General features: G+C 44.0%; 1 protein-coding gene across 1 annotated transcript in view; it reads left to right on the top strand.

The window, feature by feature from the left end:
- EFCC1 (EF-hand and coiled-coil domain containing 1) overlaps nt 1–24317 on the top strand; it is a 240689-nt gene that overhangs the window by 201693 nt on the left and 14679 nt on the right. Inside the window, exons 5-6 of the mRNA XM_078661434.1 lie at nt 3012–3177; nt 23798–23956. Coding sequence (XP_078517560.1) covers nt 3012–3177; nt 23798–23956 — 325 coding nt within the window. The remainder of the gene's footprint in view (nt 1–3011; nt 3178–23797; nt 23957–24317) is intronic.

Below are 24317 nucleotides of genomic sequence, written 5' to 3'. Positions count from 1 at the left end.
ATGGGAAGTAGTGTTGTCAGAGAGTTGTCAAACAGGCAGTGCCGGCATTATCAGTAAAGGAGGGGGTATGATGGACTTCAATTATATTCACAACTGAGCTGGTGTCTGCCAGAAGAGAGAGGAGGAAAAGGGGTAAGGGAGGGGGGTAGATGATGTTGTCAAAAGCAGGGGAGTGGGTGTGGAGTTGCGAGGGGGAGGGGGGAATGGCTGAGTTTACCTTGTACTTGATGTGAGAGAAGAGAGTAGAAAAGAGTACAAGGTTGCGATAAGAAGATGAAATGAGCATGGTGGAGATGGAGATGATGGCTTCAGCATTGTATAAAGGTGAGGGCGCGATAGAGAGTGTATCGCAGGGTGGTATTTTCTTGGTGGTGGTGTTCAGTAGAGAAGATAGTATTTTCCTCCACGTCGATCAGAAATTAAGATGAGGTAGGAGTCTATGATAAGAGTTTCTTTGTTTGGGTTGAGAATTTTACGTTTGAGATTTTTTTTGCTTTTTTGGATAAGTTAGGAAGGTAGTTTATTGTGAATGAGTTACTAGCTGCTGGGGACAGAAGGAAGTTCGGCATGCGGGCATGTCATAGTTCCATGTTAGGTGATGTAGGCAGGGAAGTGTAGGGAGAGCAAGGTGCAACCTCTTCCAAGATGGCTGCCCTTTTAGCTCTTTTGATGCTGTACCATGTATTTCTTTTGCGGACTGGCTTCCCCAGTGCCAAATAGGATTGTGGATTAGGAGGTGCATTGGACCTAACAAGGCAAGTGTCACAGCCATCAGACTAACAAATATGGTCCACTAGAGCAAACCAAAACCAAGGACTGGGTGAATAACTGTGTTCATACATCTTCTAATGCCAAGTACATTGTCTTACCACTTTCATAATGTGGTCTGTCACTAAAGAACAACTATTACCAAAACTGCGCCGAAATCGTCGGTGGCTCCAAAAAACTATTTTATGGAATGCAAAATATTCAACAAAAATAGTGATGAAAGACCACCTGACCAATAACCACACCCCAACCAAACATAAAAAAAAGAAAAAAATATGAGACACACGGTATAACTCTAGATAAACAAAACATAATAACTTACATGTTCATTCTAGTAAAAACCAAAATAAATGTATGTGAAAAAGTGCACATGAAAGTCTTTGCATTACCTATTAGCTTAATATTTCGCCTTAATTAGGCAGTACCTTTCTTATGCATATTCAAATCCCCCTTTGTACCTGTTGCCACTGCAATTGTTTTGTGCTCAGATCTAACATAAGCGCTTCTCATCTCTGGATAGAGTGATAAAAGCTTCTCAAGTAAGCAGAATTGTATGCATATGCCTATGGTTAGAGTACATTCCCTATATTTCTGGAATTCTCAAAGGATTCCAAGAATGCTCCTGAGATTCTGTCACTGTCACAATTTCTGAGAAGTATTTATTTTGCACCTATTTCCAAATATGAAAATATAACAGGTGCCGAAAAAAATGCATTAAACTTTTTTGTACTTCTCCTTGAAGAAATAAACGAATTCTGTCAATTCTTTGATATTTTTCCATTGAGAAACCTCTTACCATATTGTCCATCAGTTTTTGACGTTTCGCCCCGTATTTCCACACTCAAAGCAGATTTATGCATCCAATTATATCGGGGGAGGAAAACTATCTGCACAATATAGGTGAAATGGGAGTAATATCCACAGATGTCCACAAGTGTACTCCATCTGAAGAACGTCCACAGATGTACCCCAGTCGCAGATTCACTGACACATACATTTCGTCATTCCGTTGGAATTTCCTAATGAGAAAATCCCAACTTTGATGTCAAAATCTCCTAATTGCAAAAGACATTAAACTGCAATGGGATTTTCCCCTTGCAAAAGATGAATCCTAGGGCCTGATGTATCATTGCAATTGGCTGTCTCAAAATGCCAGGATGAAATGTCTTTTATGTATTTTATGGTTAAGAAACTACTTTCTGGCCCACAAAATTCTTTTTGGGAATTGTTATAAATCTCGGTTAGGAGGCGGCATGAAATTGCCACCCCCACCACCTACTAGTGATTTGTAATGAAATGTATCAATGATTTGTGACCTTAATTGCCGTTTCAAAATATTGAAAAGTTGTCTACTAAGATTTGGGCGGGAAAGGATTTGCAAAAGGGAATCTGCTCCCTTGGGACAGCATAACCTTTAGGAATTGTGCCCGGCAGTTGAGGGGGGGTTGCAAGTCGTATTCAGTAGAATCACTACATGCTCCTCGCAATTTTTTTTTAAAGCCCAACCTGTCCCTTTGGAGGATATAGGCTGTCACCCCTAAATTCATAGCCAATTGCAGGGTTCACAGCCTGCAACCTCATTCATTAATATTCAGTAGACACGTTATGTTGCGACCTTGTGTGGATGGGCAATTCATGATTCAACCTCTTTGTTGCTAAGTCACATTGCAAAATGCATACCTGTTTGCCAGCTAATCCGTGTTCAATTTGCACATGCTGGCTTGCAAAGAGGTATTAGTACATCAGGCCCGAAGAACCCAAGAAGGCGTTAGGCGTACAAATAATTGTAAGGATCAGGCTGTTTATTCGTTCATGTGTAAACCTAGCAATGGTTTATTTATAACGTTTTATATAGCGCGAACTTGATCCCAAAGGATATCAGAGCGCTTTACAATTTGAGGCAAAGGTAACACATCAGAACATTAGTCTAACATTATTAATATAAGAGTGTATACTGGCTCAGCACTGCACCTTTTCCACAGATGTATGGCACATTCCTAGTTGATTTAATAATCTAATTTGTTCCAGTACAGATGTCTTTTTAATGTTCTGGCTTCTCCAAAGGGAACTGACATTACTTCAAAGACAAAGCAAATATGTAAAAACAGCTAAATGTTTGACAGCTGGAAGGAATTTTACGTTTACCTTGGAGTCACATGTATAGAAAAAAGTAAGGCATGACATACCCCTCTTGAGATGATCAACCTCAGTTACAAGGGTTTTCAAAATATATATTTTTGCAGATGTGATGACAAGATGGTGAAGAAGCTCAACTCTTATTTCGGGAGCTCTAGCAACGATGGCCTGAAGAATGCCATCATGGAACTAGTGGAAAAAATTACCATGCTGACTGAACAACTAGAGCTGAAGGAGCAGGAAGTGCATACACTGGAAAGTGACATGGAAGAGGTAGGTGTGAAGTGCTAACACTTGCTGTCTTTTCTTTGAGCATTTTAAATATATATATCAAGCCTCTTTCAATTATAGCATAACGCAGAATATCATTCTGCACTTGAAAATGCTGTCATGCAGCCCAGCTTAAATTTGCCCATTTGGGTAGCAGTTTGGAACCTTGATCAATCACTATATATACTTTTCCATGAGAGGAAAAACATGGCGGCCGCGAGTTAGAGCGGCTCGCACGGAGGTGATGGCCTCTCCCCCATCGGGTTAGAAGTAGGCGAAAAAACTTGCCTCAAAGCCCCTTGGATGTGTGTTGAACCCCCGGTTTTTCCAGCTTCGAGTAAGGCGGCCAGGCACGGATGTTGCCCGCCCCTCCCATCTTGCTGCAGCAGTGGTTTCGAGCAGCCGTGGAGCTGCGACGTGGATGCCTCAGGGTCGGAAGGGGGCAGAGAGAAGGGCGAGAAAAGACTCATCCGATATTTGCAACCCCCCACACCCAGTCGGGCAAGGACGGAGATTTCGAGGCAGTTAAGGACGCTGCGCGGAGACTGAAATAGAAGGCAGAAGCAGTAGGAGACGGGAGAAGGCAGAGGCCCCCTATAGCCGAACCCCCTGGAGGCGGCATTGATACCGTCGGCAGCAACAGCATCAGCAACGGTGGTAGTAAGGAGAGGGGCTGGACGGGTGATCCGCAGGGCAGTGGAGGCCCAAAGGCATTCTCCTATTTAAAATCCCCAAAAAACCCACGGCAGTATTTCACCAATACCAGCAACAATAAAAAGAAAGCACCCCCGAAGAAAAGAGGTGGTAAAGGAAGGAGGAAGGGAGAAGGCCCACGGGTTAAGGAGCAGAGTGAGGGCAGCACCCCTGATCTGTCGGACGGAGGCAGCGAATCTGGGGGGGTTGGAGCAGTTAAGGGTGTTGCCGATTGCACAGGTGGAATCTGGGAAGCAGGACAGGGGGGCAAAGTGGTTCCCGATCCCACCCCCAACATCCAGGCGAGGGGTAAACGCAAGGGGGCCCCGGTGTCACGAATAACACCCTCGCTGCGAGCTTTTTTCAAGGTATTACCGCAGGTGTTGGAGGTGACACAAGGCCCAGAACTACAAGGCCTAGATCCTGCAGGTTGTTCCACACAGAAGATGGCAGGTCTGGGGGCCCCAGGTGTGACTCTGCTAGATGCGCCTGTGGCGACTACATTGCCAACAGAGGCTCCCGGGGGGCTGGCTGAGGATTGCGCAGGAGGTAGAGCAGAGGGGTGCATAACGTATAGTGAGAAAGAGCAGGGAGGGACCCGCTTGGACGATCTGCTAATCGCCATGAGAGAGGAGATAAAGATGGGCTTTGTGGAATCCAAACAAAACCAGAGTGAGATTAGGATAGCCTGTGACACCCTGGAGCGGAAAGTAGACGGGCTCTCGGAGAGAACTGAGAGTCTGGAAGGGGAGCTAAAAGCTAGCCTGGAGGCAGCACATTCCCGGATTCAATCCCTAAGGAAGGAGGGGGACGAGATGAGGGACAGGGTCGAGTCTCTGGAAAATTTTTCTAGAAGAAATAATTTACGTCTCTTAAAGATCCCAGAGGCGAAAGAAGGGGGAGACCTTAAGACTTTTGTGGTGTCTTTATTAAAAAGTGCCCTCAACCTGGAAGAATCAGAGGAAGAGATAGCCAAAGATATTCAGAGAATCCACAGGGATCCGTTCCGCCTCAATCCTGGGAGAGTGAAGCCAAGGAAAATACTCTTGAACTTTTTGACATACTCCCTGAAAGAGAAGATTCTTAATCTTGCCCTGAAGGCGAAATCATTGAAAGCCCCGGACTTTTCCTTTGAGGTTCGGTCGGACCTTTCGAAGGTCACCCTCGAAAGGCAATGGGAGTTGGGGCAAAAAATGGATAAATTTAGGGCAGCGGGGGCAAAAGTACAAATGAGGTTTCCCGCTTTCCTAAAAGTAATGTACAACAACAAGATGTACAACATTCGTTCGCGGATGAGCTAATTATCTCCATTTCTGAGCACTCACAAGGGGGGCAATAAAGCCCCAGTAACTGTAACACATTTTCCAGCCAACGGGAGGTAGGGGGTGAAGTACTAACACACAAGAATCAATGACAAGCCAGTCAGATTTGGGTCAGGCAGTTAACAGACAAAAAAAATAAAAAATAAACTTAAATGTAAGAAAATACCTTTTAAAAAAAAACAGGAGGAATAAAGTCTATTGGCCTTCACATTTATCGGGTTAAGACGTTCACCCTTGGTGGGGGTGGAGAGAGGAGAGAGAAAAAAAAGAGGAAGGAGAAGGGGAAGGAAAGAGAAGAATAGGAAAAGAAGAGAGAAAAATACAATAAAAAAAGTTATGACATTTAAAAACAAGGAGAAAATTAAAATTAAATTAAAAAAAGGGGATATTTATTTTTTTTCTTTCCCCCCTCCACACTTTTGTAATAAGGGGACAAGTGAATACATAAAAATGTAAAGAATAGCAGGCAAATAGGTTTTCTATATGGGGTAGATGGGGTCAGAGTCTAACACACCAACGTAAACCTGGCGAACCAACATGCCAGGAGAAGTGAGGGGGGGTTTCCAGGGGAGGGGGGAGGGAAGGGGGGTGCAAAGAAAAAAAAAGTCCTCATAAGCCTGTTCCTATTTTTGTTCATTGTAAGTTAATTTCCAACCACCGTAACCACTTTCTGAGAGAGTTTCATCAAGTTAAAGGCAGGGGGCATAAAGAGGTGAGGAGAGGTAGAAGAAGGAACGAAGCATGACGGAAGTGCAATTTTTATCCTGGAACATTAATGGTCTGCGAGTGAAGGGGAGGAGTCATAGAATCTTGCAATATTTCAGGGACTCCCCAGCGCAGGTCATAGTGTTACAGGAGACACACCTACTCAAACAGGAAGTCGAAACTATCATGAAAACGCAGAGTTGGGTTGACAAATTCATTTGCACAAATCAGACCGCTAACATCCCTGGGATACTCATTATGTTTAAAAAATCAGCAAAGGCACAGATTTTGGCCTATGAGGAGGACCTTAGTGGGAGGTGGCTGATGTGTAAAATGACGTTAGATGGTCAACTATATATATTGGTAGGTTATTACGGTCCAAACCAAGATGACCCGTCCTACCTTCTCAAAATCCAAGGGGCCTTAGTCACTCTGAACGACCCTCTTATATGGGTGGGGGACTTTAATATCGTTTTGAACCCCAAGCTCGATAAGTCCTCAAATTCCAGAGCGATGGTATCATCCAAGTCAAGGCCCATTCTGCTGTCCATTATGTCGTCTTTGGGGTTGGCAGACGTTTGGAGAGAAAGGGCGGGTATTTCTCCCGGGGTCTCCTACCGGAACCTTAAGTATAGACACAGCTCAAGGATTGACTATGCCCTCTTCAGCTATAATATTAGAGAGGAGGTGAAGGAGTTGCGGTATCTACCCCCCATCTCTCAGATCACTCAGCGATAGTCTTCTCCCTGACAGTCACTCAACAGAATTTTTTTTCGTCGTCGTCGTTTGATCGGACGATACTGTTAGATCAGGTGGAGACTAACTTGCTGTCAGAAGAGGTGTCTGAATTCCTAGAAATCAATTTAGACTCAGCGGGAATCAGCACTGTATGGGAAACCCTTAAAGCTTTTTTAAGAGGGTATATTTCGAATCGAGCTTTATACAGAGGAAAGGCCTATAGAGAGAAAATTAGGATTTTAGAACGAGAATTGGATAGCTTGGATAGGAGGTGCGGTATCTCAGGGGGAACCTCTGTTGAGCAAGAAGAGAGGGCTAAGGTGAAGTCAGAGTTGGATAAAGTATTACAGGAAAGGGTGGAGAGGAGGTGGGCGGCAAGTAAGATCTCGAATTTTGAATATGGGGAGGCAGTTGGTAAGGTCTTTGCTTGGAAGATAAACAGATCAATCCAAAAAGTTTATAAGGGGAATTCGAAAGGAGGGGGACCCGACCGTCAGGACTACCAATACTGAGATTGGTAGCGCTTTTCAGGAGTTCTTACAAAATATTTACACTGAGGATATCGAAGATGATCCCCTGGCAAGAAACTCATGGCTAGGCAGGATCCAACTGCCCACCCTTACAGGTGATCAGACAGAACGCCTCGACAGGGATATATCGGAGGTTGAAGTAAGTAAGGCGATAGGTCAACTGAAGCAAGGGAAGGCGGCAGGGCCAGATGGCTTACCCGGAGAATTATACCGGGTTTTGTGTCCGGTCCTAGTAACAACATTGACTGCGCTATTTAATGACATTTTTATAAATGGGTTAGTGCCTCCGCACTCGTGGAGTGAAGCAACCATAGTCCTCATACTGAAACTGGGTAAGGACCCAGCTGATTGCGGGTCTTATTGGCCGATCTCGCTTCTAAATAATGATTATAAGATCTTCGCCGCAGTGTTATCAGCGCGGTTGGCAAGTGAGATCGGCTCGATAATTCATGAAGACCAAAAGGGCTTTATTAGGGGGGGCAGTTGGCAAACTTAACCCGGGACCTGGTTGCGGCGATAGATATCGCCACAACTTTCACCTTACCCTTGGCTACATTAACCCTAGACGCCACTAAGGCCTTCGATAGGGTCAATTGGCCCTACCTGGCGGCAGTATTAAGGAAGTTTCAGCTAGGCAAGAACTTCTGTCGAACCATCCAGCTCCTGAATAGAGCCCCCACGTCTAAGCTTTTAGTCAATGGTACACTAACAGAGCCATTTAAAATATCACGGGGAACCAGGCAGGGCTGTCGCCCTTTCGCATTCGACAACCACTCGATACCCCTAAGAGAGGGGGGGATACTGAGATGGGGTGACTTAATGGCAGGCGGGGTACTAATACAGTGGGACAAATTGTATGAAAGGGTCGGCCCAAGATTATCAAGGTTTAAATACATACAACTTGTAAGCTGGTCTAGAGAGCTCCTTCAAAAGAACGCCCTAGTGTGGAGGTGTAGTGTGCTAGAACAACAGCTTGTGGAGAAACCTCCGGGGGGCTAGGAGGTGGCGCACTGGTATTGGGCAATCCTGGAGGAGGTAGATGGGGACTTTGACCTCCCAGATGAACTGTGGGCTGAGGACATGGATCTTCGAGGGGAGGACTGGTGGATAAGATCATTCGCTCTTCTTTATAAAACTGTCAATCCTGCTTGGTTGAGGCGGAATCACCTGTTCTCGGTTCATCGAGCCTATTGGTCACCACAAAGGCTTGCGAAGTTTCAACCCGGAAAATGCTGCAACAAGTGTAGTCTCCAGGGCGCCTCAGATGTTCACATGTTCATGGAATGTCCCCCAATCAAGGCTTTCTGGGCAGAAGTCCTGTCTACTTTGGGCTCGATACTCAAAGTAACCTTACCCTGCACATTAACACTGGTAATCTCTGGGATGGATGACAATGTCACTGGCTTAGCAAGGCCGCTGTTGTTTTATGCAATCTTACTCGCGCGGCGACAGATATGTACATTTTGGGTCGATTCTAAGGCGCCAACACATGCCAGCTGGTTATCATCCCTATTTGAAACATCAAAAGTCGATCTGGCCAGACCATGTAGTAGCAACAACCTCACCTTTTGGAATCTTTTGATTTGTTGGAGTTAGTGGTCGAGTGTCCAACACCGTTTTTTTTGGTCTTTTTTTTTTTTTTTTTTCGGGTCCTATGATTATGCCTCCAAACTCCAAGGTCCTTTGTGGTGGTTTTGATAGATATGAGCTGGGCCTGGTGGTAGTTTCTACCTTGACGGAGTCTGGGATGGGTTTGGCAGGTTGCCACTCGTCATCAATGCTTCAGTTAACCCAGATCTAGTCTCCCGCCAGGCTGGTGTATAAGGTTATGGTGGTGGAGAGTGCGCTCCATTTCCGTCGCACGAATAGGTGGTTGGCTATATAGTTTCTGGTAATGAGGTACAGGCAAATGAGGACAAAAAAAAATCACTATATATACTTTTGTGTGAATTTAGGGTTGTTCTTCATTTAGGATCTGTGAGAGGAAGCAGTAGTTTTAGTTACATACAGGCGAGATGTTTCTTGAAGAGATGTGTCTTCAGTTCTTACTGGAACCCAAAGAGATACAAACGTTAACTGATTGACAACTAAATAGAATTCCTGATCCCGGGTTCATAGCAGAAAGCTTGCTTTCTCGTCTTCTCCTTCTAGCACTTTGAACTCAAGCTAGGCAATGTTACTGCTTCATGTGTTGGTTTGGCCACTGAAGAGCCGGATCTTCTCTGCCGGGAACAGTGGTGTGTTGGAGTTCACTGCCTTGAAGTGGATGTAACAGATGTGGTGCATCAGATGGAGCCATCAGTGGGGTTCTTGAAGTTTGGCAGTTAGACGAACGACCACGCAGAAGATGCTTAGACTGATGTCTCAAACCACATTAACCAGGGCACGGACTCTGTACACTTAGGGTCAGGCTAATACTTGGGCTGCTATTCTGGAGTCAGTTTCAGGAAGGTCCACTTTGAAGAAGCGGCATGAAGCTGCCTACTTCTTCTAAGCGATGCGTGTCTTGTTTTACTCTGTCACTCTCTCTCGCTGGCTCTGACTGACAATGGAACTATGACTATAAACGACAGAACATGATACAATAATTGATGATTTTTCAGCAAATTTCACACAGACGGCTAAGAGATGGTAAAACTATACCCCGTACAAGATAGCACCGGAACAAAAGTGGGTCAAGAAGACGACCTACAATTGGGCCCACCTCCACATCAACAGAAATGCACAACAGGTCCTGGGTGGTTTCCAGCTTGGAACGCTCACTGCAACAACTTCAAAAGCACATCCCATCCTATAAACCATTTCACTCCCTAAAGCACATTGACATATGTTGTAGGTAATGCCAATATAGTGAAACTGCAAGCAGTCCATAACCTTGAAGCAATGCAGCTCTGCCTGACACACCTATTCATGCACAACATGAGAAGGATGACAGGCACACAGGAAACAGTCCAACGCTGCAACTACTGGTGCATAAGGCAATCAGTCAAGTACTGCCACACAGGCAACCTGGAGCAGTCACCATGCACAGGACGGCACCCGTAGCCCAGGTGATGCGTGGCTGCCACATGTAAAGGTAAGAACTGTAAAGTCATCCACAAGTTTTGAGTTTAGTACTTGGAGTTTTGGGGAGCTCTCAGGAGTATTCTGGCTACTACCACTGAACATACTCCCACCGAAGTGCTTCAGAGTTCTGGCTAAGGTCAACAAAGCTATCTCACTGTACCAAACCTTTGGAGTACCACAAATATTGGAGGAACGGACAGGATTCCTGAATTCCCTGTTATGGTAAACCGTGAGTCATTGCGTGCTTTCTATACATGCTGTGCTCATTTCTCAGTCATCTCCTGTCAGTCACATTTATCATTTTCCCTGGTAGCTACTGTACTCACACTTGGTTGGTGCAGAGCCAAGCTGGCTCCACTGCACATTGCCTGGGTCTTTCCCAGGATATTCCCTGATCTTCTTTGAGAGGAGGACAAAGACCCCCATAAAGTGGATGCATAGAAGAGAAGAGCACTGTGCAAGAGGTTGGGGGCTCCTCCACACCCTCCTTGCCCACTGCTGAAGTATCCAACCTTGGAAGTAAAAAAAAAAGACTACCCCCAGACGTGGGTCCCGTGCTCTCCATTCCACTGGATTCTAGCTAGCCTGGCTGATGAGGTGTGTTGTCCCAAAACCAGTACCAGGATGCTTGTTTCGGTCCAGGGAGGACCTGGGTTGGCAGATCTAGCTGGACTACTCCCATGAGGAACAGGGTCAAGACTGATTTTGAAATGGCTGGGTCCAAACTGGGGTGGTGTGGTGAGCAAAAGAACAATGGATTAAACCCAGATCTTTGTGACTGGGGTGAATGTTTGCATTGCTCAGCATTCTGTCTACCATTTGTTCCTTTTATTTTTGTCGGAAGTGGGAAGGGTATGCCCAGACATGGGTACCATGCTCACCATGCTCAACCAGTCTGGTTTATGAGGGGTGATGCACCAAAACTGGTCCCAGGATGTTTGTTTACGGTCCAGGGAGGAACTGGCTTGGCAGTTCGGACTGGGCAGTTCCCATGAGGATCAGGGTCAAGACTGATTTCCATATGGCTGGGTCCAAATTGGGGTGGCATCGTGAGCCAAAGAATGATGGATTTAACCCAGATATTTTGACTGGGGGTGAATGTTTGCATTGTTCAGCATTCTGTCCATCATTTGTTGCTTTTGCTTTTGTCCGAACAGTAAGGAGGTCACATCAAATGAACACACACTCTGCAGACACAGTCTTACCTACCAACTGCCAGCTCAGTTGCTACGTTTAGATTAGAATTAAACTTTTATTGACGTCTAGACTGTATAGGCATCGTGATATATGCAGGAGATTCTGGAAGCTGGTATGCAAAGTTACTCGCTGATACATGTCGATTTCACAATTTCATACCAATGAAATTGTATAATTTTAAATTACTTTGTCTACAAGATTTAAAATTGGCAGCATTCCAAATATGCATTATTCATTTCTAAGAACTGCCTGCGGCATTTATTTTATATTTGATAGAATCCTAATGAAATGAATATGCACTCCAGTAACAGGACAGAATATTGCACTTTTTGTTCCTTTGTTCGTATCGTCATCAGGGCCATGTTTCAGTACAATGCAATATTTAAAAAATACAAAGTGATGTGGAAAAAACATGCTTGAATCAATCTGATGGCCGCAAAACCCCCACACATACTTGCAAATAACATCTACATTACGTTATGGACCTGAAATAACCTACTGCACATCAGTTCAAAATTACACTTCTGATGATTGTTTGCATTTTATCCTTTTGTTCTCTTCTGGCAGCATATACATAATCCGTAAGCATATGGTAGTCATACCTACATAAATATCTGAAAATATTATCTTCATCACTTCATAGATTTGCAGTAGTTCATTATGCTTTAGACTGTTCTTAACCCCTCCCATGCTCGTGATGGAATCGCTCCGTCACGAGCCTCGGGTGGGCTGTGCTGGTGACGTAGCGGTTCCGTCATGGCCCGCTCGGCGCGCCTGCGCGACGCTGTGTACGCGCCTGCGCGGCGCGTTCTATTGAGCGGGCGGGGCCGTGACGGAACCAGTCCGTCACAAGCACAGCCCACCCGAGGCTCGTGACGGAGCGGTTCCGTCATGAGCATGTGAGCGCCGCGTGGCCCCCCTAGCGCTGCGGCGGAATTGCCGCCGCAGCCAAGGGGTTAATTTAGTTGCATTTATATAGTGCTTACTACTCCTGATGAGGCATCGAGGCGCTTTACTCCGAGCCACACGCTGCTCTGAAACTTAAGATAACTGGTTATTGGTATTAGTCTTGTGACCGCAAAGCAAACCATTCCCATGAAGTAATTCCAGTTTCTTTATGGTGTACTAAATTAATGGTGGTTAGCTGCGATCATTAGTAGGGGTGTGAGCTCATGCACATGCTTGGTGAGATTCATAGATGAGTAAGGGAAGATTTGGTATTGCTAGGTTGCATAGGTTTGACTTTCAGAAGAAGGAGGAGAGAGTGTGTTCTTGTAAATGACCTATATGAAATTTGCAGAAATACAATAATAGAGATTAGGCTAAACATTCATGTGTCAGAGTAGGAGGCATGCAGAGGATAAAAGGGAAGGAGAGGGACATTTGAAAGTGAGAATAAAAAAGGAAACAGAAGTTTTAATTAAAGTCAGTTTTTAATGCTGGATTGAAGGAATGTTGAGAATAATTTTGGGAAAGGATACAGTTTGAGGATGCAATAATGTAGAAGGAAATTTCATAGAACTGGAATGAAAGGACAAGTTACTTACCCTCAGTAATGCTCGTTCTGGTACAGACTCTATCAAGACGCAAATTCCTCATCTTCCAAGCACCCCCCAGGTGTCAAATCATATCTGGAACACCCCTCCACGCCCGCAGCTACCGCTCTGGAAACAACATGTTGGGACCACAAATGTGCCACTCCCGCAACCTGATACCAGCTGCCTTTGAGACTGTCTGTGCCTCCAGATGCAGGACCCCAAAAACAAATCGGTATATCAGTGTGCAGATTCCTAGACATGGGACCTTACTAAAGGATAGAACCAAACCACTGAATGGGGAGGGTGGGAGGGTCCGTGAATCTGTAGCTAGACAGAGTCTCTACCAGAAAGAGCATTACCATAGGTAAGTATTTTGTTCTTCTGATAGAGTTCTAGCGGTAGATTCCTCACCAGAGCAGAAGCCAAGGGAGGTGGCCTGTGGATAGACTCAAAACCAGAAAGTCCTGCCAGGCGAGCGTGCACATCGCCCTTCCTGGTGGAGATTTGCAGACTGGCATCACCAGTAGCTAGGCATGATTTCAACATGGTTACTGAGCAAATGTGCTTTAAACATGCTAGAATCACAAACCCAAAATGCTTTACGAACCACATTCTACTTTTCAGCTTTGCACACAGGAAGCACATTTTGAGAATGCACAGATTCATTTTGGGAATTAAGGATGTGATATTATCCTAAATTGGACCTTTGTTCAGTTTATGTTTTCTGGCCTCATGTAACTATTCTCTGGAGACAGATGACTTGGTATGATTATGCTTTTGGGGACATGCATTTCTTCATTGTAGCACAAGAGCTCAAAAGGGGAGCCAGATGTGGATGGTTCATGCACTACAGAACTGAACAACACAGGTCTTTGTTGGATGATTACTTCATGGAGAATATGTTTCTATATTGGGAAACTGACAAACATTTCCAGGATTCCAAGTAATTTTTCATTTATCTCCACGGTTGTCACCTTGAACATGAACTCTCGAGTCAGATCATCTGATTCGCTCAGGATATGGTGTTGAAAGACTAAACTAGAGCGTGTGAGTTTGATAAAAACACCAACGCGGTTAATGCATAGAACATGGTGTCTGATTCCAAAATGTTTTTGAAGAAAGTTACTCAATTGTGTCTTTAAACCTGTACACAAACATTTCCACTTGTAAATGAACAAAGGGGGCATCATCACGCATAGCAGAAAATGTATAAACAAATGCATAGTATCATAAAGAATGAAGGCACATCAATTTCTGTAAACCCACATGTGTAAATTACACATTGCATAAATTATGCATTCATAGGCTCATGAAATTACATCATTTTCTTTTCATTTACTCCTCTGCATTCCCATGCATCTTGCTATTTCTAGATTGATAGGTAGGCTTCACAACATTTTTTACCCAATGTATCCCATGTCCATTTAGGTGTATGTTAGGTGTTCCCAAGTCTGCAACAAATGTGTTTCAGAACTTTTGAGAATGCCCCAAAAATGTACTGCTTTTGGGCATTCCCAAATTTGGCATTCCAGGCCTTGACCCGTACCTCTGACATGCATATCCTTATGGTCACACCACTTGAAACTTTCACCCGACACAATCACTCTCTACCAGTGCACTAAGTTATCCAACACTTGCATAAATTACCAATGCCTGGTGCAAACATTTTCGAATCCCTGCATGCATAATTTAAAAATTTACACTTTGTGAATAATATGTACATTATGCATGTGCACTTTTTTGCACGACAAGTCAGATGTAGTTAAGTATGGTAATAAGAAACCTTACCTCACGTTAAAAAAAAAACTAGAAAATCCACTGAAAACCCCCCCACAAAGGTTAAATTATATTTATATATTTAGGTGTTGACATAACATAAAAACTAATTTTTAAAAACCATAAACATAGGGAATGTTAAGAAATAGATAAAAAAAAGTGGGGGAGGACCACCATATTAATAATGGCTATTCGGTCAGCCATGGAGAGAGGTAGACGTATCCAACTCTTGATTTGGGTCATCATATAGTCAACCGCCGGTCCATAGTTCAACTGAGTGACCTGTTCACACCCCTTCAAAGGGTATTTGCACACCCTTGGTGTTGTCGCATTGATGAGTGGAAACAATTCTGATTTTCCCCAGTTTATATGAAGGTCTGAAAAGAGTCAACATTTTAGAATCTTGTGGATAATGAGAGCAAAGTAATTTGTTGGTGGACACACAAACAGCAGGCTGTCATCAGCATATAACAGGAGGAGCAAGGGGCCGGTTGAGAGCTGTAGTCCACGGTGGAGGTGTTTTTCTTGTAAATGCCAGACCAGTGGGTCCATGGCCATAATAAACATAAGGGGGAGTGGACATCCCTGTCTCATCCCCCTAGCTATTGTGAATGGGGCAGTAAGTGAGCCATTGGCTCTAATGCGAGTCTGTGAATAAAGCAATATAATGTGAAAAGTGAACTCCCGGGGAAGGCCCAATTTCAGGAGCGTTGCAAGCAGAAAAGGCAGCTCCAATGAATCAAAGGCCTTCTCTTCATCGAGAAATGCTGTTACAGCAGGGACCTCAGAAGAAATTCTATGAAGGACTATAAACAATGTACGTAGATTTAGATCGGTGGAATGGTGGGGAACGAATCCCGACTGCAAGGGCGAAATTATGGTTTGTAGCAGCAGGGAGAGCCGGGCCACCAATATTTTGGCTAGAATCCTATTATCAGAATTCAACAGTGAACGCATTCTATAAAATTGACCATGAAGTGGGTGTTTACATTTCAATAATACTATGATCACTGCTTCTTGGAGAGTGGGGGGCACTACACCGGCATCAAGTGACTCTGCGTACATGGCCAGTAGATGTGGCACAAGAAAGTGTTTGCAGGCCTCATAGAAAATGCCCGTGAGGCCGTCCAGTCCAGGTGCCTTAGACCCATCCAGGGAATCTATTGTGTTGATCACCTCCTCCTCAGTGATCGGTTCACAGAAGAACTGTTGTGGTGGTGTGGTGAGACAAACTATTGCTATTTCTGATTGGTAATCAGCCATGTCTTTAACCGCAGCCGAAGAGCATGAGGCATATAAACAGTCAAAGAACCATGTGAGCTCGGAAAGCACAGCGCCATTGTCAGTGAAATGTGTCCCGCTATTAAGGAGGAGCTCAGGGATATAGCCCCCACTCCTCTGTAGGTGGAGCAGACGTGCCAGTGTGTGGCCCGGGCGTTTACCCTCACCGTAACACCTAGCCTTGGATTATTTTCCCAAGTAGGCCACTTATTGGTCGGCCAAGTTGCGAAATTCGTCCATCAAGGACACACAGCAAGTGTGGGCTGTCATGTTGCTGTATAGCAGAATCGTTAAGGTCTTGCAGGGCTTTCTTAACTCGCAAGAGCAAACCTCATATTTCTCGCAGGATTCAGGCATACTTAGAAATACATTTGCCTTGGATGTAGGCATTAAAGGCCTCCCAGAGGGTGGGTTGTGTTGTCACCGCTCCGGAACTGAGCTCATCAAAGTACATGACTATGGCAGTGCATAGTTCCTCCCAGAAGACATCATCGTGAAGAGCATTACAGCGGAAGTGCCAACTATTCTTCACACCACCAGTGAAGGCTTTGGTGAAAACAGTCCGAACTGGGGCATGGTCCGAAAGAGTGTGTGGGATGGTGGTCACGTATTCCTGCCAGAGGAGGACTGTCACAGAGAGCAGCTGGTAGTCCAAGCCGGACCATGTATTGTGTGGCGAGGAGTAGAACGTGTGTCCAGGGTTCATAGCATGGTGATAGCCCCATGCATCTCTTAGAGAATAGGTAGTGCACGTATCCTGTAGGATGCTTAGTGATCTCGGTTTGCCACTAGGATTTGGAGCCGTGGAATCTAAGAATGGGTTTAAAAATATGTTGAGGTCACCCCCTAATATGATATGATCTGCATCTGCCTGACCCACTACGGCCTGCAGATCATTAAAGAATTCTGGAGAGTCTATATTTGGAGCGTAAACATTAAGTAGCACTACAGTATGACCTGCCAGGAGGCCTTTACTGCTACATATCTGCCACCCTCATCTATGTAACTAAGTCTAGGGGTAAAGGGAACTGAGCGGTGGATCAGTATGCAGACTCCTCATGAATATGAGCTGTACGTGGAGAAGTAACAATGTGGGGCCCAGTTCGAGGTGAATGTATGTGGTGTGCCAAGAGGATGATGCGCCTCTTGTAGAAATGCTATTTTCACACCATGTCAGGTGAGATCTTGCATTACCTGTTTCCCCCTTATGGGGGTTGGTATTGCTATGATGTTCTACATCATGAGTGGGATCTCGACCATGGGGCCTGCTGTGTTACGTGACATGTTCATACAGTGTGTTATTGTGGAAATAAGCTTTAGGCAGCCAGTATATTAGGTTCTTAAGTCAATCAAAACATTCAAACATATTTAAACCAAGGAAATCCTCCTATCTCCCACCCCACACCAGGCCAATTAATGCCAAGTGAATCCCCGTATATCTATCCAACAAGTTCCCAAACAATAGAGATATGAACAATACGGTGTATATCATCCGCCTCGCCCTCCAAGTCCCTGCAAAAGCAGGCTCAGGCGAAGCCACAGCCAATGCAGGCAGCCGGGTGGGCCTAGTGAGGGTGGGTGGTTCCAACACGTTCCAAATGGCTAGGCGCCATGCTAGCAATTGCAGCCGCCAGTCTCCCCCGAAATGGCCCAGATCGGCACCTCCTGAAGGGGGTGCTCCTCTGGTCGATGTGGCCTCAAAATACATCAGCATGGCACGCTGGGCCCGCAGATATAACGCGGACCCCGCAGCAAGAACTCTGCTCAGCTTTCACTCAATTGCATCATATGCATGAACCGGTTGGTGGGGAAGGCAACATAAGCAGGCGGCAAGATACTCTTGGACCCAATAGGCTCTGCAGTCCTACCCCTCAGGCTCACCTGCGATTCTTGTCACCGCGGGGCCCCCGAGGCACGGGCAGCATGTTGCCTCATGGGGTCGTCCCTATGTCTTCATAGACGCCAACGGAGGTCTGCGTTGTCAGCACACAGCAATAATGAATGTGCTGTTACTCTTTGGCCAAGGATGCTGTTTTTCAGGCATTTCTCTAGATTGTTGGGGAGTCAGAGGCCAGAACTTTAGCGTCAAATGGCCATCTTGATTGCTGATATGGCCTCGCCCGAAGTCTACCAAATCTTAATATTATTATCTGTGGTTGAAGCAAGCTGGCCAAGCAAACCAATGGCTGAAGGGGATTAACCAACAGCTCACTGTGTATATTGTATACAAGAGGTATGCAACTTCTGTAGATCTAAAAAGCTACAAAGGGGGCTTTTCATATTGCTCAAATGACTATAACATCCTTGTAGTCTTTTTACAAATGTATCAATTTGAAAAAACTAAAATATATCAAAAATGTATTGTAACAGTAAGTGTAGATGAATTACTGACGTATTATGTTATATTATTGGTAAAAAGAATCAGTTTTGATGAACAAACCTTCAATCAACGTAACAAGAAAACATTGACTCTGTGTAGTGTTAAGATTGTGAGCTATAACTGTCAACTTGCATCATATAAGAACTGAGGGCCTAATTTACAAGGTCATTGCGCCGCCGGTGCATCCCTTTTTTTGACGCACCGGTGGCACAGTGTGCCTGTCCATAATTACAAAGCCACATAAAGTCACTCTGTGTAACTTTTCATGGTCTTGTAAATATGGGCCCCAATCACGCATTACTCTGTGTAAAAGGGGCATTCCATGGGTGTTGTTGTGGGTGTTCCCACGCAACATCCATGGAACCTGACACATTCCCAGATTTATAAAGTTTTGTAGAGCTGGGAATGTGTCAGAATCCTACACCTCTTTGGGGGAAGGCGGAGGAATGTCACAACCAGAAGAAATACATTTATTTCTTATAGTTTTCTCCTCTTTCTATGTGTGCTGCATTCTGCAGCATGCATAGAAAGAGGAAAATGATGTCAATGATTGTTTGTGTGCAGGAAGGTATCCCTTCCTGTACAAAACAATCATACCCTCAATGCAGGCACCCTTATAACATGATGCAAGGGTGCCTGCGCTGGCGCATCTCAGCCAATTGTGCGCCAACACAGGGAAAAGCACAGGGATGCGTTGTATTGTTGTTAATACAATGCATCCCTGTGCTTTTAAAATGACACACTTCAGCACAGCAAAATTGCTTGTGGCACTTTGCTGCGTCATCTTTTTGTAAATGAAGCCCTAAGTGGATTAATTAGAAAAAGTCTTTAAATAATGTAGTGTTACATTTTCAAGCTAAGTGGGCCAAATACGTGGAATGTTTCTCATCCAGGTAGCTATGCAACCTTAGCTACTCTAATTACGATAGCACCATTGTCATAATTACTGACATCACCAATGACTTCTTTGTTTACCTCATTAAGCATATAATAACCCGTATGTATTGATACATTTCCCATAGACAAACAGTGGGGAAAAACCTTTGATACATCAGGCCCCATGTTCGACCTTAAAAATTAAGTCTTATCAAACAACAAGTAAGTCTTGGAAAATGTTTGTGTTTACCAAGTCAGCGCCCCAAGAAATGTTCACCTTGGATCTGATTATACATAGCCCGTATATGGGTGAAGCACATACCACATAGGGTAATTACTGACACCACAGACTAAGGTATTTTTCAGATATGGGAAATACATCATATTCTGATTTTTCACTTAGAGTGGGAAATAATAAGCCACATTCAGTGCCTACAGTACTTAGGGCCAGATGTACTGCTCCCATTCAAAAACCAGACGTGCTTTTTGCACACCAACTAAGTTTATGAATCAGAATGCAATTTGCCATGTGGCCTATTTTGGAGGGGTTGCAAAATTGACTGCCAAATGAATATTAAATAGGTATCTCTCTGTTTGCAACCCCCAGTGATTTACTGCAAATGCAGAAATGGAAGCTTAAAAGGACAGAAGATCTTGGTCCCTTGCACTGGTTTCCCAAATGGGAAAAAATATTTAAAGCAACCCATGTTTGCTAAAAGCACTGGTGCTCCTCTAAAAAAGTGTTTCCATTAGGGAAGACATTGGAGGAGTGAGGACCACTGCCTGCTCCACCTGAGGCCATGGATCTATTTCCAGAACGGGAACCAGTCCCCCTGGAGACCTTCCCCTAAGCTAATCACTTACCAATCCAACTTGGGGGCCGCTAACTGATCAATGGTTTATAACTGCAATTGTGGTCACACACCATTGGTACATCCCTTTCTGAATCACAAGCAGGGGGTACCTCTTTTCTCTCTACCGCCTATTTGCAGTTTGCAGAAAGTCACGAAAGCCCTTTTATGAGCAGAAAGAATTTCTCTAAAGCAACTTTTGTGCATGTCCTGTCAAACTCTTGTCAATTGCAAGGGTCTGTGACTGTAAAATGGTTCTGCACATGTGATCTCAAATTTGGTGTATTTACCACACTAGTCAGTTGGTACATTTTAGCTCATTAGACCTGCCGAAATTTATGAGAGGTATATTGTGTGACGTGAAATAAGACCAAGGTGTTTGGAATTCTCATATGTGTGATACCAGTAGTTACCAGACACATGGGAATTCACTACTGCACTGGGAATAGAAGCCTTTCTCCACAGTGAACTAACTAAAATATTTTTTTGCAGTGGTATTGATTTGTATTGTAGTGATGGTCATTTATGTGCATGAAGTTTTGAAAATACATTGACTGATTGCGTGTTCTGGGATTACAGAGACATTACCTTTTAATTCTAGTGCCTCATAACCCAAGGCGGCCCCCACATATGTGTGTTATCTCCAATGACTTGTATACCGTGGCCGCTCTTCCGCAATGGCGGAGGAGCGTTACCGCACTGGCTCAGAGCCAGCTGCTGAAAAATAAAACTATATTTCATCTTTGTTTTATTTTTCAGCTGCTGGCTGAGCTAGCGTGTGTAGGGAGGGCAAGGGCCATGGGAGGGAGGAGGAATGGAGTGGGATGTTCACTTATAAGTGCGCATGTCTGCTTGTCCGGCCATCTTGGCCGGCCAAACAGACACACACAGTTAGGTTTCTCCAATCAGCTGTATTGCATAACCGGGTTGGAGAAACAGCACAGGCGCCCGTGCCTGAGTGAGGGCCAATCCCGAGCTGCTCCTATGCTTGGTAATAGCATGAGAGCAGCTCAGAGATTGCATAGGGAGTCTCTGATGCTGTCCCAGTATCTGCTAGGATAAGGAGGCAGAGGAGCACTGAGGCGCAAGCCTGCCGGCTGCTTCAGATAAGAATTATTTTCTTTAATTCTTAAATCCCCCCTGCGCTCCCGGTCCCATGCTTCACCCTGCACTCCCTCCACCAGCACCACCACTTTTTGTTTGTGCCACCACTGCTTGTAGAGCATATTTCCACATGCATTCAGTGGGACCCAAGTAGCCTGTCATTCCTTTACTTTGATGTGTGCTGTTCCCTTGTCTGGACAGCCACTGCCAGCCATTTTAATATTGATTAGGTCAATATGACTCTCTGAACAGAGCCTTGGCAGCAGATGAATTACAGAAAACTTTCAGTCTCCCTGTCTCTGCTTTCAGAAGAGAAGTTAAACGGCTGTTATTAAACCCATCGGTGGGAAATACAAAGACATTTTGAATAGCAAACAACAAGAGAATTACAAGCAGAGAGCCATATGTTTCTTTAACTGGACAGTGCTTATTGCATTCCAACTACTAGCTCTGGCTTGCTGAAACAGAGGACACTAATTAAAACATGAATCGCTGTCGCCCTCTTTCCTGCCTTTCCTCATCCCTGTTCCTGGTCACTAAGTAAGGACTAGGTGGCTGTAGGAACAAGCTTGCAGGATGGCTTTACCTGAAAGAGGTCCAGCCACTATTCCTTCATCCGCCACTTTCTCATCTCAGCTTTTACATATTAAAACAAGGTCAGGGATAAGCAAGAGGAGGACTCGTTGTAATGGCAACACCAGCAGAGGCATCTCTAGAGAGTGGCCAGATGGGAACCCGAGGAGCACTTGTTGGTAAAAGCCTTCAGAGGTAAGATTGCCAGAAGAAATTTTATGAACAGGCATTTCACAAGGGGAGGCGTGATCTCATCATGAAAGGCCTAATATTTTGGAAAAGGTTTATGAACCAGAAATTGGGCGGTAAGCGATCCCAAGTTAGTGCAATGGTGCCACTGAATGACAATGAAATCCCAGTAGGTTTTGGATAAAAGTGTTTTGGAGTTTATATTAATAAACTCCGGGGTGGTGTAGATTGGATGAAGGCCTAACTTCTCAAACCAGTCGCTGATATGCAGAAACCACTTGATTTTGTTTGTTGAGTCTAGGTTCTTGATTTGTAGAAGATCCCTTCTATACGGTTCTAGTTCGGGATGGGGCCACAGCCTGATCCAATATAAGAGTGCTTTAAGGGCGGCAAGGTACTCAATGCATTTGTGAGCAGCGTTGATAGCTAAAGGGGTAGACGGTGCAGACTGGGGCAAGTTTAATAGGGATTTAAGGAACTTCAGCTCCTTAACCTGTAACGACTTAAGATTGGAAATTCCCCACAACTCAGCCCCATAAAGTGATGCTGGTTGGGCTTTGACCCTATACATTTGGCATGTAAATCATTCAACAAAAATCATGTCAAAAATATGATAACGTATTTTCAAATTAAATTTAAAAAAAGTGTACTTCTTTAAAATGTGGAAGCATTTCCTCTCACCACATCGGAGTATATCACTGCATTGAGAATATTTATTAAACGTTTTTAAATATGAACTTAAAAAAATTCCTGACCTCTACCCTGCTGAAAAAGCCTTTAGTGAACTAAAAGGCTAAACAGCTGTCATCTGTACTCGATATGTGGCCATTAAATCAAATACAAGAGGTTTTTGTGCAACTCACTTCCTAGATTCATGAATTGAAAGGGCTGTCATAGGTGAGAACAAAGAAAAAGGAGGTTCCGTGAAATAAAATATTTGCCTAGAATCATACAATTGGGTCAAGCGAGGAACCTGGGATTTATTCTAGGTTTTCTGGTTTCACATTATGAATTGCACTAGATGGGTATATCTTTCTCTCATTTCAAAATCGATGGTTTGTGCTTTTTTTTAAAGTTATTGGAACATGAGGGTAGAGTGTGGGTGGTAAGCAGAGGCCACATGAAAACTTAGCTCCTTTTGAGCTCGAGGGTCCAAAAGGTCCTCAAGGGAAGCCAGAGAAGGGCACACGACGTAAGCTTTTTGAGGCTTGTCTACCCTTACTTAATGCACATGGATTTCTTGCCTTTTTTACTCACTTTTACAAGGTTCTGCTGTGTTTTGATTATAGGCTGAGTTGAATACACTTACCGCTTGCTTCAATTTCATTTGTGTTATATGCCCTCCTATCGAGTTATTTTTACAATTGATTCATTTTTTTGTTTTCGTGTTATTTTAATTTGCAACATTCATCTCGACTGAGTCTAGCATAGTTATGCTATTTTAATACGCGGAATATGGTTTAGGCCTATTCATAGACGTTGTAACAAAATATAATTTCTTAATAAAGCTTTAAACACTCAAAATAAAAGTTGCACAATTAAGCTGCATATGTCTTCCTCGTGTTCAAAGACTTGTGGAATAAACTTATTTGAATAAAGATCTAAATGTTTAATCGTTTAATACTCTAAGTCACCTCGTTAAGAGGATGAAAAGATGGTACTGTATATTATATTACATCAAAGAAAGTTTCTTTAAAAAGCTGCTTTTTAACAGCTGAGGACAAGAGCCCTTCTCTCACTGACAGTGACAAGTAATGGATGCTGGCACTCCTTTTAACTTCCTGTGTGTGGTTTCATTCTTCAGATGAAAGGTCCATTACTGGTTGAGCTACAGGAAAAAGTGGAAGAGACAGAGCTGCTGAAGATGGAGCTTCAGATGTTGGAGACAGAGAGAGTGAGGCTGTCTTTGGTGGAAGAGAAACTCATGGATGTTTTACAGCTGCTTCAAGAACTGCGCAACATGGTAAAATAATAATTAATTTCCTACTTTCGAATATACTCTGGAATATGGAGTACAAGAATGTCATAAGCAAAATATTGAACCACAAAATATAGAAAGGTAAATGCATATAGGAAAGTACAGATTTTCTATTTTTTAGCTCCACATCTATGTACCTTGAAAATGTGCATATCTTCAAGGTCCATAGATATGGTGTAGAAAACCTGAACATACTTACCTTTCGATCGATCGCTGCCCCTCAATAATTTGTCCATGATATTAGTGTCCCACAATACTCTGTATCCAATATTCAGGACCCACACTCTACTTTCAAAATGTTATGACAATACAAAGAAATCATAGTGCTTTGTGGGGCAAAACACTG

Source organism: Lissotriton helveticus, chromosome 9, assembly GCF_964261635.1.
Source record: "Lissotriton helveticus chromosome 9, aLisHel1.1, whole genome shotgun sequence".
Lineage (NCBI taxonomy): Eukaryota > Metazoa > Chordata > Amphibia > Caudata > Salamandridae > Lissotriton > Lissotriton helveticus.
The sequence above is the reverse complement of the archived record's forward strand: the minus strand, read 5'-3'. Positions and strand labels throughout refer to the sequence as shown.